General features: G+C 40.9%; 1 protein-coding gene across 1 annotated transcript in view; it reads left to right on the top strand.

Moving 5' to 3' along the window:
- mapk8ip1a (mitogen-activated protein kinase 8 interacting protein 1a) overlaps positions 1-14407 on the top strand; it is a 29125-nt gene that overhangs the window by 5935 nt on the left and 8783 nt on the right. Inside the window, exons 2-9 of the mRNA XM_082542784.1 lie at positions 721-793; positions 3538-4104; positions 5561-6109; positions 7295-7525; positions 7967-8042; positions 8136-8302; positions 8390-8493; positions 11278-11388. Coding sequence (XP_082398910.1) covers positions 721-793; positions 3538-4104; positions 5561-6109; positions 7295-7525; positions 7967-8042; positions 8136-8302; positions 8390-8493; positions 11278-11388 — 1878 coding nt within the window. The remainder of the gene's footprint in view (positions 1-720; positions 794-3537; positions 4105-5560; positions 6110-7294; positions 7526-7966; positions 8043-8135; positions 8303-8389; positions 8494-11277; positions 11389-14407) is intronic.

The raw sequence follows: 14407 nt of genomic DNA, 5'->3' as shown, positions 1-14407 counted from the left end.
AGTCATTTGTTGTTGTTGGTGTTAGATTTGTATTGTTGATTGTCATTTATACTTAGAAATATTTACTTATATATGCTTAGAGTTTTGTAATTAGTTGTAGATTGGTAGAGGTTTTGATCCTTGATAGTCTGCAAACTTTGTGTGTATTAGACAGCACTTTGGGAGCATGAGAGGTCATACCGTGTCTTATTGTTTTATGGTAGGATTAACGTAGTTGCGTCTGTTCTAGTCTAAGTGCTCTTTGTTTAGATGAACTGCAGGACTTCCTCACCGTGTTATCTAGGATGAACCATCTAGGGTGAGGGGGAGGCTACCCTCTTCCTGACCAAGGATGTTTGACCCTTTGATCAGCAGTACACACACACACACACACACACACACACACACACACACACACACACACACACACACACACACACAGGCAAGGTACTCTTTGTGTGTATGTAGACGTCATATGTTAATGAACTTATGCATATTCATGTAACCTCAATAAAAGAACAGTGGTACGGGAGAACGGACGAGAGCAACTGGGGTCAAGCGAAGGAACGGTGCCTGTCCGGTTCTCTCCCGTGCACGAGAAACATGAAGAAGCTTGCCTACTTGTGTCTTGCTTTGCAGTGTAATTATATTGTCTTCAACGTTCCAGCGGATGGGTTCAAGCTACAAACCTATCAGTTGGTCTTATTCTTATTGCTGCTCTGTTTCATACTTTCTTTTCAGGACTCCATCAACAACAATTCTTTAGGCAAGGCCAGCTGGAAAGACTCCCACTCTTCCTCCCCACATATCACAGGTACGAAAACTCAACACAGGTTCAAAATACAAACTTATAGTAGTTCTTAAGATCCCTCAGATTATTACAGTATAATGCAAAATAGTGTATTTGATGATTTAGAACAGAGCAGGATAAATCACACAGTGCTCTCATATACAAATCTTAAACCGTAACTAATATAGAGTTCGTGGGGCAGATAGCTTTTTACAACTAGTGGGTGATTGCAATATTTTACTTTCATTTGGCTATTTCTAGGTTTAGGGCAGGGCATAGGTCAGCAAACTTTATTTTATTTCTTTTTTTTCTAATTCGCTATCTAATTCGAATCCAGGAAGCAGACTGTGGGTGGTTTCGTGCTTAGTTTGTCTTTTTACAGTTAATACAGAGAATTCCAGAGATTGAGCAGCTGGCCGTTAGCATGTGATTAATCAACCACTGATGTCTGTGAAAATCTAGTTGGAGGAGGCCTGTGAAAGGCTGAGGGGCTGCTTCGAGACCACAGACTGGGATGTACTCTGCAGTCCACATGGGGAAGACACTGATGGTCTGACGCAGCGCATCACAGATTACATCAGTTTCTGTGTGGAGAGCACAGTACCCTCCAAGAAAATATGGGGGGTTTCCAACAATAAACCATAGGTGACCCCTGAGCTACAAGCCTTGCTAAATGAGAAGAAGATGCCTTTTAGCTCAGGGGACAAAGACAATCTCGAGCGAATCCAAAAGGAACTAAAATGCAAATTAGGCAGGACAAGAACAGCTACAGGAGGAAACTGGAACAGCAACTGGAGCAAAACAACAATAGGGAGAGCTGGACAGGGCTGAAGAAAGTTTTAGGTCATAGAAATAATGGGGGTACTACACAGGACAATGGCAGTAAGGAGTGAACAGATTATTATTTCAACAGGTTATCAAAGAAGCTTTGAAAGAAAAGTGACTGGCATTCTCAAAAGAGTGACCTTTATCCTTTAGATGGAGATGTAAAGTTGAGTCTTGTCCTGTCGAGGTAGCGCTTCAACATTGTCATCCCTTATATAGCAGGTTTATCAGAGACAGATGCCAATGCTGACATTTTGGACAGAGGAGACAGATGGTTTGAAAGAGGAGTGAAAGAAGCCATCTATGTCCAGTGTGAACAGCCATCTTTGAACAGAGGAGGTGGTTTATGAAACCAACTATCAGCCACCTACAATGCAGCTTTGAGATCCCTTCCCAGGCACCTGCTCGCCGACTAACATTTTGAGTTAGGTGATCTCAATGGGTGTGGTAAGGTCTCACAATGGTTTCACCTGAAACCTCTGCATATAATGACTAACACCCTTTTTCTCACCTTGGCTCATGCAAAGAGGCTCATGATCAACAGTAGGTCAGCGACCCTGCTAAGGGACAGATCCCACTAGGGTTTTAATACCTGGGCTGAAGAAGCTTCTAGGATGAGAGATGAACCATCTTCAAGAAAATTAAAGAAGTCCAGTTGCTTTTCTTTCCAAGCTCCTTAGATTACCATGACCTGGATGAGTGAGAACCTACAAAGACATATTCATCAGGTTTGATTCAGACCATAGCCCTCCCCCACATCACCCTAGGCTGCCAGACACTATCCCCAGATTTGATAAACTGTAAATTTAAAGCTTGCATGTAATCATGTGTTTAAATCAAATATTGGGTCTGTACATGTGACACTGTTTTTCATATGGTGAAACATGTTGCTAAACAAACTAAGGCAGACTAACTGTGTTATTTAAAGACTGCAAGAAAATACATTGCAGGTTAGTGCAGGATAAACGGGTTAGTCTGTCATGGATTTGAAGTAAACAACAGTGTGTGACTGGTGCACAGTGGCTGTGGTGCTCGTGGTCTGCTAGATCAAGATTAGCAGAGATGAATATGACTCTTAGCTAATGATGCTTAGATCTAGAAAAAAGACAGCATCAACAGTGTACTGTCAGTGCAGAGGATAGAAATCAGCCAGGACAACTCGTGGAACACCTGCTTAGATCTTGTTGAATTCAGTTGTGCAAATCTACAAAGAGCAGGGAACCTCAGTCGCCCAAATCAACTGATCACAGCCTGCACACAAAGATCTATTGGAGCTCTCAATAGCAGTTATTGTGACTTCACCTGTGATTTCCCCCCCCCCCCCCCCCCCCCCCACTGAGTCACTCCCCCACCTGCTAGATCACACTTTAACCCCTGACTGTACACATTTTCCTGTTTAGAGGCAAAGTCAAGCTAAGTACAATTAGAATTAAAAATTGGACTAAATTATATATTCTTATATACTAATTTTATTTTATTATTACAATATGTACAAAGCTTTGCACTAAATATAGAAGTCTAAAAGCTTTAAAAAATAGTAAAAGTAGAAAACTGATAGTTAAGGTAACATTTTGTGTAAGGTCAGACTCAAGCTGCAGATCAAGCATACCAGTAAGCAACTAATGGCATAATAAGTCTGTTCATGCACTGTTAAAGTCTCTGTTTTCCTGAGTTCTTTTTTTTCTTGTTTTTCTTTGGAATCCGCGGCTGTCATCCTTTTGTCTAATGTAACAGTGGAATTATTTGTGTGGCAAGCAATGATGACGTAACAGAACAACAACTCCTTCAGTCAGGAAAACATTATGTGTGTTTTTTTCTTCTGCTGTTGCTGTAACAGGATTAACAGCTTACCATAGGCTACTTTGAATATCCCTCTGTATACCGTATATCTGATTGCCTAATACATAATCTGCTGCTTTTGTTGTTTGTGTGTATGTATTAAGGGGATCTCGCTCCACTAGATGTCCAACCAAAAGCTGAGGACAAAGTCCAGCACAGCACTCAGCGCCGGCCAGCACCCAAACCTCCAACAGCCAATGTATCCAACAGCAGAGCCAATGGTCAGGCTGCTGCCACTGGCTCAGACACACGAGCTCGACCACGGGAACAATCAATGCCTGGAGCTATGCATACACAGTCTTCTCGCACACTAAGGAACCAGAGGAGAGCAGGAAGTGGAGGAGGAAGAGGGGGAGGAAAAGGAGCAACAGTGATGAGAGACAGGGGCCTGGGCGACCTCAGAGGAAAAGATGGAGTGATAGATAGAAGAGGAGGACGACCGTGTGAAGAGTCAAAAGCAAAAGACAAGAATGGACATCAGAGGCCAAGGGAAGAAAACGGACTGAAAGGCCGAGCAGCTGATGGGAGAGGAAAAGGAGGCACTAAAGGAGGCAACAGAGGAAGCGCCTTAAAGTCGAATAAAACTCTGTCTAATAAGGAAGTCTATCTGCCTGCTATGGTGGTGCCGCGCACACCCATAGTACAGAGAAACCTGGAGACAACACACCAAGGTATTGAACCAAGGTTCACACCAATTTTTTTTAATAATCATTTCCTGTTTGGCAGTTTTAGCAAACAGGATCATGGTTTCGTCTGTGAAACACATTATGCTCTCTGCAGGCTCCTCTTTTTATTAATTTTTACATTGATTTTATTTTATTATTGACCTTAATGTCTGCGTGGATATTGGACAGGGGGTGAAGACCAGGTTGGTAAAAGGAGAAGAAGTTGGAGGAACAGAAAAAGAAAAGTGACAGAAAGAAAGAAAGAGAGAAACATGCCTGGAAATGAGAGTGAGAAAATCTCTTAACGGACCATCACTATCAGGAGGAATGTTATTATTAGCATTGAAAACTAAAGTCAGAGAGACGTCTGTGTTGAGATAGATATCTTTTTTAAATTTCTTTAAGTCATTACATTTGAAATGAGCTACTTATATTTCTGAAATCAATTAAAAAATATTAAGTAATTAAAAATACATTACTAGAGTCGACTAATGAAGGATTTCTGTGCCTGATATTGCTTTTGAGCCAAAGCTATTAAAAGAAAATCAGAGATCCAGGGTTACGCTTGATTTAAAATCTTGCATTAAATATATGTTATAGTCATGGTATACCCTTAAACCCTACAAATGCACCTTTTAATAAAGTTAAGTATAGTTGTGATGCAATCTATAGTACAGCATAGGCTCTACTGAGGTCCAGCGCAGTACTAGAAATGTAGTTTCCTAGAAATTTCTCCTTTTTTTTCCCTCTCTATTTTTGTTTCTTATGTAGCCCCCAATGGTCACCCCTATGAAAAAATTCTGAAAAAACTCACCCTGCATAAAAAACTACTTTAGAGCACAGAAAATATTTGCAGGTTTAATAACTGTTGCAGTGAACAGGAAGCCTATAGTTGTGTTGTGCGAGGCGGCACCAGAATGCTAATATCAACCTGCTAGCCTACATTTCAAAAGCTTCTTAGAAATTTCTAAAGGCAAATAGTCCACACAATTTTATTTACATTGGTTGGTTCACCTGTATTAATTAGACTGAACCCCCACTTTACTAATTAGAATTGTTTTAGTATTAGCAGTTGCCAGCTTTCACCATTCATATCTCACTGAGCTCAGGCAAATGTTCCATTTATAGCTACAGGTAGAGATATAAATGGGCTATCTATAAATAATTCCCCGTGTTTGTGCAGTGCACTACAATATTTGATGTTTGAAAATTATTCCCCTGGGATTTGATAAATACCCAAGTATACTGTGGGACTATTGTAAATTCTATTACCTAAACCTGCAAACGTATTCTGGAACCTTTGTTAACCAATTGTTAGAATTCCCTTGATATCAGCTATAAAGAATATTGCAAAATAAAACGATCTTAGAGTATAACCATATGTGTGAAGTTCATCTGTGTTATCTAAAATTTTACAAACTGGAAACATTTGACAGTGATGCTCCGTGTTTTGTATTCTTAGACCAGAACCATGACAGGACCCAGGACAACCCCTCTGTCCTCTCCCGGTCCAGCAGTGAGGGAGGGTCCAACAGGATGTCCCTTAGCTCAGACACAGAAGGACCCCCATCAGGGCCTCTGCATCCCTCTCTGACCTACCGAACTAACCCTGACATCAGTGAAGAAGAGGGGGAGGGAGTTCCAACTCCATGCCTAAACTTACAGAATGATCTAACGTGCTGTCCCACAGGTAACAGCAAAACGGACTGTACCACTGAAACAGGGGTAGACCCCAAGAAAGAAAAAGATGACAATATCATGGCCTCTGTGGCTAATCAGACTGTACCAATCCGTGAAACTTTAACAGGGTTAAATTATGACTCTGTTAAATATACTCTGGTGGTGGATGAACATGCTCAACTGGAGCTGGTGAACCTCAAGTACTGCTTGAATGGTTACAACGAGCACAATGATGACAGTGATGCAGAAACGGTCTATCAGTCAGCCAATGAGGATGAAGACCCACAGTATGTGGAGGAGAAGAAGAAAAATGAGGAAGCAAAAAAGAAAGGTAAATACTTCTGCTAATTTTTAACATGCCCCTTGCACATTTCTGTTTTTAGAAAAGAAATAAGCATATTTTATGGCTACAAAGTGTAGTAAGGTATATCTAAGGCCTACAATCTCACATAACATTATATATATATATGAGTAATAGCAACTCCCATTTCTTCTGGGATTAAAACACTTTTTCCCTTTTAAAAAAATATAGGGAGGAAAACAGGAAGACCAATTTGCCACCATACGGTAGCTGGTGATCTGGCAGAAAGTAAAGGTCTGAGCTTAAATACTGCCGCTGCTGCTGATGACCTGGTTGCAGCAGATGGTGGTCTTGGGGCTCGAGTTGCTGGTTGAGTCTGGTTGAGTCTCTCTCTATCAATTTGTCTGAGGATGAAAACCAGAACTTAAACATTGCTCGTACCTCAGGGGTACAATAAGTCTCCCAGACTTGGGAGATGAACTGACGCCCCTTGTCAGCCACGACTTGTACTGTGATCCCGGGTAACGTGAAAACATGGGCAACAAGCAGTTTGGCCATCTCAGGTGGACAGTTCAGAGGGCAAGGAATTGAAAGGATGACTGTCTTACTGTTTGAGGCAGGTAAACTGATGAGTTTAATGTGTGACGATGGCACAGTCATAGGGTCTGTGCGGGGGCAGACATAGAGCCTTGTCTTTGCTAAACATTTCTTGTAGGTCACGGTATTCCTCCAGCGGATCTGATAGATTAAGAGGAGGTGTGTGTACTGAACCTGGGCTGGTGGGTCCACAGGGTTTTGGAAAGTCTAGAAAACTATTTCTGAAGATTTTGCTTAAGAGCGTTAAGATTGTGTTGATGAATAAAGATGGTCATATCAAATACGGACTTGAAAGCTTGTTATAATTATACAAACTCTCTTTTACCTTTTGCACACACTTCAGTAAATCACTGCACCTATGTCCGATTTTAATAGCAAAGACTTTTGAGCAGAGATAAGTATCTTCTGAATATCAACAAACATTGAAAGCATGCCATGCTCTTATTGAATTACAGAAACAAGTAGATAACTTAGTACAAAACCTTGTGTAACACCACTGACCAGATTAAATTATGACAATTTAAAAAGAGAGAATACTGGCGAAGTTGAAATCAAACCTACACCACCTGCTCGTTCCTCTCTGCTCTCAGTATAACCTGTCTTTTCTACTGCTCCAAGAGAGGAGGGAAGTGGCAGAAAAAAGAAGAAATGAGGAAGACGTGAAGAAGAGGAGGGAGGAGGAGGTGAAGAGGAGCAGGGAAGTCATGCCAAGATCCTGCAAGCTGTCCAAGGTAACATCATCCACAACGTCAGAGGAAGAAGAGTCGAATGGTGGAAGAGCTTGTGCTCCCATAAGCAGAAAGTTCCTCAACCTGTTTGCCAAGAACGACAGCCAGAACAGTGCCACAGGTGTGTATTTCCAAACTTTTTTTCACACACATCAATACGTGCCATTGCCAAAAGATTTGCTGTGTTTCCCAGAATAGTAAGAAGGAGACTCCAGAAGACAAGTAGTTACTTTAGGGGAAGGTCTTTAACCCATCAGAAAGACTGGAGCAGCAAGAGCAATGATATGCTGCAGTATTGCTGCAGTATTGACAAGTATTTTGGTTTAATTTAAGCCTTCCAATACTACATTATTAGAAAATGATGCAGGGCAGCCATAATTTTACATAAAAAATGAAGCTTTTCTAAATAAATGTCAGTGGATGCTTTTTGTTTGTTTGTTTGTTTTATTTTGATTCGTTGCTTTTCTTTTCTTTCCTTGTTTCCCATTAGATGTTGAGGATGGCAAATATACAAACTTTAAGTAGCTGATTGTGAGTATAATGCCAGTGATGTGTTGTTCAGGTGCTGGCTCGTTTGGTGTGTTCTCCTGTGTTCTGGATGGAGTGGAGAGGCAACAGAGTCACAGAGCTGTCTACAGGTCAGCACACATGAACTTACACAAATTAACTGTGCCATGTGCAAAGAGTCACATGAATCTGAAATCCTGTACTTTTTCTCTCTATGGTTTTAGGTTTGTTCCTCGTCATGCAGATGAGCTGGACCTTGAAGCAGATGACCCTATCTTAATGTTGAACCAGTCTAAGGACCTGTGGTGTCAGGGTTACAACATGAGGACTGGGGCTATAGGCATTTTTCCCGCCTTCTATGCTGTCAGGGTGCCCAAAGAAATTGAGCAAGGTGCGTTGCAGCACACTGGATTGTGTAAAGAGAATTTCATCAGCTGCAACGATGATTAAAAGCATGTTTTCTTCTTTCTTCTTGCAGTTCAAAAAGATGGTTGGATTGAGAAGTTCCTGGTGCAATATCTGGGTTCCGTTCCGGTTCCCATCTACACAGGCAAAGATGTGCTGTGTGCTGCAATGCAGAAGGTACAAAAAGTAACTGTTAAATTAAAGCTCACAGCTGAAGTATGGACTAAACAAATTCATTAACATAAATTATCAAAATCCCCCAAGAATCAGATAAAATATTTTTTTTAAATAAAAAACAAATGAGATAAAGGCAGCTCTTCACACTGATATAGAAAAGGGAAGTTTTAAGCCTAATCTTAAAAGTAGAGATAGTGTCTGTCTCCCAAATCCAAACTGGGAGCTGTTTCGCCAAAGGAGGGGACTGAAAACCGAAGGCTTTGCCTCCAGTTCTACTTTTAAATACCCAAGAAACCACAAGTAGGGCTGCAGTCTGAGAGCAAAGTGGGTGATGCAGTACTATGAGGTCTTTCCGATAAGATGGGGCCTGATTATTAAAGACCTTGTATGTGATGAGAAAGATTTTAAATTCAATTCTGGATTTGGAATGGAAGAAAGCAGTCCTACATATTTGTTTAATATGTGCTTTGAAGGACATATCCTGGTCAAAAATGACTCCAAGGTTCCTCACAGTGTTACTGGAGGCCAAGGTAATGTTATCCAGAGTAAGAATCTGGTTAGACACCATATTTCTAAGATTTTTAGAGCTGAGTACAATAATATACAATAATAACTTCAGTTTTATCTGAATTTAGAACCAATGTCAAATTATGACTTTTTAAGTAACAGTTTAACGACTGGCAGCTTGAAGGCCTGTGGTACATAGACGATTAATAGAGATGGGTTAATCCTATTTAAGATTGAAGCATTAATTAATGGCAGAACTTGCGCATTTGAAAGTAATACAAGGGAGTCAAATACTTCTGATTTGAGGCTTTTTTTAAAGGAGTTACAGTGGTATTGTTGTAAGTTAAATGTTATTAGTAAATGATCCAACAAAAGAGAGTTTTCAGGAAACACTGTTAAATGTAAATGTTAAATGATCCATTTCAACTAACATCATCCTGCTGTAACCAGGTTTCTGTAAGTCAGAGTAAATCAGTGTGTTGATCAGTTATTAATTCATGAAGTAACAGGGACCTGTTAAAGAGACCTAATGTTTAATAATCCATTTTTGACTGCTTTACTCTATGGTGCAGTTGTGGATACTATATTGTTCTTTCGTTGTTTTATTATGTTTAAATTGTTTTTTACTCACTTTTTGGTTGGTTTTTTAGTGGTTTGGGAGACACAGTTTCTAAGGGAACGGGGCCTCGAGTGAATAAAAGGAGGAAAAAAACTGCGGATAGGCGTGTAAGACTGTAACTTTGCTTCCTGGTTCCAACTCAGGACAGTCATGATTTTTTTTTTTTTTTGGGGGGGGGGGGGTCTAATACATTACTAGAAATGAGAGCTGCTCCGTCCAACTTTGGATGGAGCAGCTCTCCTAACAAGACCAGGTTTTGCCCAGAGAGCTCATATGTGGTGTTGGTATGTGCTGTTCTAAATTTCATTTAAAACTTGGGAGGGGCATGGTGTCAACAACCAGATAGCAGCTTGTGTCAGCACGGCCCCTCCCGAGAACCCTCAATGTCTACATAAAATTGAGAGGTGAGGTTGAATAAACAGAGTGCCAAGGGCCTATACGTATGTGTCGTGACAATGTAAATAATTTGAGTGTCTAAGTTGTGGAATAAAATTGAGGCACAGGTGGCCAGGAGGGGACGGAGGAGGAATGCCTCCCCTGCACCTCAGTGACGCACCTGTACCTCAAGGCCCTGCATGTGTGGTGGTGTGATGGAGCGGAAGGGGGGAGGCAACTGGGCATGGGAATGAAAGGATTGGCTAGGGGCAGCTCCCCCGCTGACCTCCATGGGCACGCCCGTCCCCCTGAATCCACCAAGGGCAGGGGCCCTGGGTCCATTCACACCGGGGCTCACAGCAGCAGCACCTCCAAGCCCCACAGAGCATTGGGCAGCATTATGTGCATTTTCCATAGAATTATGTCTTCATTACTGACTTTCATTCAATATATTGAAAGTTTAGTCCAGTTTCAGTCAGTGTGTTCACAGTACTGTGCAAAAGTTTTCGGAAGGTGTGAAAAAATGCTGTAAACAAAAAATGCTTTCAGAAATATAAATGATTGTTTACTGGCCCCATTCTGCAGCAGGACAATGACCCCAAACATACAGCCAAAGTCATTAAGAACTAGCTTCAGCGTAACAAAGAACAAGAAGTACTGGGAGTGATGGTATGGCCCCCACAGAGCCCTAATCTCAACATCATTGAGTGTTGTACATGAAGAGACAGGAAGATGTGAGGATGCCTACATCCACAGAAGATCTGTGGTTAGTTCCCCGAGATGTTAGGGACAACCTACCATCCAAGTTCCTTCAAAAACTGATGCTATTTTAAAGGCAAAGGGTGGTCACACCAAATATTGATGTGATTAAGATTTCTCTTTTGTTCATTTGCTGCATTTTGTTGATTGATGAAAATAAATGGTTAACACTTCCATTTTTGAAAGCATTCTTTGTTTACAGCATTTTTTTCTCACCTGCCTAAAACCTTTGCACAGTACTGTATACTGTTTGATACTTTTTATTTGTTTATCACAGTTTCTCTTTCTTTCTTTTTTTGTACAGAAAATAAAAGTTAAATTGAATGGGGTTGCATATAATTCTATTGTGCTTTTGGCATAATGACAATAAAGATTTTGATTCTGAAAAAAGCTTTTGAAGAGATGGTTAAAGAACATTTTCCCGATGCCACTTTCATACTTGATTCATGCGGGATTAGTCCTGTTAGACTCAAAGCAAATCTCGCCTGGCATGATTACTAACTAACTGTGTGTTTGTGTTACAGGTAGCATACAACAGGCGGTCAGCGGGTCAGCCTCCATCAGCCTGTGCGCTGGAAGTCAGTGTGAAAGGGGTGAAGATGAGTGTCCAGGATCGGTGCCACTCCGCTCACAGGGTACAGCACTATTCTCTCTCTTCACACTTTTCTTTACTCACAGAATGAAAATGGAACTCTGATTTATAGAAGGAATTTTTAAAATGTATGTATTTTATAATAAAGTAGTATTTGTTTGAACAGAGAGCACATTTGAATATTAGACTACTGTTAAAATGGTGCTAAAACCATTAAAACAAATAGTGTTTAATATGTACAATAAACAATAATAATAAACAATAATATACCAATGTTAAATCTCGCGACACCGTACGTGACTTAATCTCGCCTGCTTTGGATCGTGGTTTAAGGAAGGCATCCATCTCAGTCAAGTCGAGCAGCCGCCTCTACTTTTTTTCCAACATGCTCTTGAACACCCTTGAACGGCTAAAGAATTGGTGCAGCGTTTCATGATGAGAAGGAAATCCGCATTATTTCTCCAGAATCCAAGGTTTGACTAACGGACCTCTCATTCAATAAATTTCAGTTTTTTTTATTAGCAAATCACAACAGTATTCATTAAAAGTTCCTTTACATTTTAAGGTAAAAATCCTACAATAATAAAGAGACAACCCCAACAATCAGACAGCCCCTTATAAACAAGCACTTGGCAACAGTGGGAAGAAACCTCCAGCAGATCCAGGCTCAGGGAAGGGAGCCATCTGCCATGACCTGTTGGGGTCGAGGGGAGGAAGACAGGAAAGCTTAGACCTTCCTAAAGAGGCTGAGTGGTGTAATCCTATAGTTGGAATAGACGCGTCAGTCCCCCGTCTTGATGATGGGAATTATGAACCCAGTCTTCCAATCCAGAGGCACAACCCCACATCTTGAATGAACATTGCAGAGGCTTGTCAAGCAAAACATCTCTACAGCATCCAGGGTTTTTAGGAACTCAGGGTGAATCTCATCCACTCCTCTGGCCTCTACCAGACTCCTCTACATGCCTTTCGTAAAATAAGAGTCTGGGAACAAGGATTAAGAAGATCCTCAAAGTATTTCTTCTTATACATTTTCTATTCAGCAGCTTTAATTTAGCATTTTCTATTCACGTTTCCCATTTTGCTTTATATGTATTTCCATTTTCCATCCTAATATTTGGTCTCTACGGAGCCCCTCTGATGACATGGTCCAAAAAATAAATAAATTGTGGCCACAAAATACTACTTCGTGGGCACGAAATGGGTATAACGTGCCCACGAAATACTTATTTGTGGCCACGAAATACTATTTTGAGGGCACGAAATAGGTATAACGTGCTCACGAAATGCTAATTTGTGGGCACGAAACACTTGACCGATAACCGTGATCCTTCCCAGACCCTTGCAGTTGGTTGACAATAAAATCTATCCCGGCATCCAGGTCGTACTTACATCTGTAAAGCAACTGGGCTCTCAATAATAATATTTGCTACATAACTTTTGCACTGTCCACTTCCTGCTGTGACAAAACAAATTTCCCACGTGTGGGACTAATAAAGGTTATCTTATCTTATCTTATCTTATCTTATCTTATCTTATCTTATCTTATCTTTTCTTATCTTATCTTATCTTATCTTATCTTATCTTATCTTAATATCCTGTTTAAATGTCTCTCCGTAATAATGGTTCCTTGCATTGCCAGGCTTTTCAAAATGCATTTGTAGCTCATTCCCAGCCTAAAATAAAAGTCAATCATACTGTCTCTGTCCATGGTGTATAGGTTTAGCCTACTCTTATGCTTATGTGTCTACGCAGCTGTCCAGGAATTGTATCAATATGGTGTGCGCACGTTATCTATTTCATTGCCACAAATGTGTAATTCGTGGGCACGTTATACTATTTCAAGGGCACGAAGTAGTATTTTGTGGCCACGATTTATTTAGTTTTTGGACCATGTCATCAGAGGGGCTCCGTAGGTCTCATATCTCTACTTGAATAAATAATTAAAACAAGGATGGATTTTCCTCCTGGGATTTTTTGTTCACCATTTCACATATGCCATTTTAATTTTTAAAATTCCCATCTTTATTTATTTATTTATTTTTTATTAATTTTTATTGAAAATATTTTTTTCTGTTGTTTTAGTCTTCAGAAAAGAAACTGTTTTCATCCACATTTATATGCTGTTTCTGTTTTCTGTGTGTGGTTTGTGGCTTAGCATAGGAGGGGTGGAGCAGTGAGTTCAGGGTGTGGTGTGTCAGAGGTTGACCCACACAGCTGTTCTCCATTACAGGGTCATTCCTTCCCTATTTCAGGAGGATGCTGAAATATTTCCTATTTCAGGAAAAGGCAGTTAAAAAGCTGCGCGAACAAAGTTTGTCAAAAACCCTTATCAATAAAACACCTCTCAACGTGCAACACCCTGTGGGTGGGTCCTTATTGTGGTCACACTGTGATACTATGTCAATTGAATACATTGAGATGGGTTTAATTTCTAAATACAACAAACCCAATATTAAATATTGCATTTTCTTGTGTACTTACAACCTAACATAACCTAACATATTCACATGGTTCATGATTTAAAGCTTGTCATCTTCTAATCAGAGGCCTCCAGCCCATTTGTCAAAGTGTCATTAGGCAAGCTACAAATCCTCAAATTGCTCAGAATGAAGGCACAGATAGAAGCAATGTATTAATGGCTGAATGTGGTTGCATTCTTAGTTAGAAAAGTCCTGCATAAGTTCAAATTTAAGAAGTTATATTCACTATCCATCCATCCATCTTCTTCCGCTTTATCCGGGCCGGGTCACGGTGCCCCCGGGTCACCCTCAGGCGTTCCCAGGCCAGCCAAGAGATATAATCTCTCCAGCGTGTCCGGGGTCTGCCCCAGGGCCTCCTCCCAGTGGGACCTGCCAGGAACACCTCGCCCAGGAGGCATCCTTGTCAGATGCCCGAACCACCTCAGCTGGCTCCTTTCGATGTGGAGGAGCAGCGGCTCTACTCTGAGCCCCTCCCAGATGGCTGAACTTCTCACCCTATCCCTAAGGGAGAGGCCAAGCTCATTTTTGCCGCTTGTATCCGCGATCTCGTTCTTTCGGTCACTACCCACAGCTCGTGAC

Source organism: Aulonocara stuartgranti, assembly GCF_965226115.1.
Source record: "Aulonocara stuartgranti genome assembly, chromosome: 7".
NCBI lineage: Eukaryota > Metazoa > Chordata > Actinopteri > Cichliformes > Cichlidae > Aulonocara > Aulonocara stuartgranti.
Note: the sequence above shows the minus strand (reverse complement) of the source record. Positions and strands in the feature narration are given on the sequence as shown.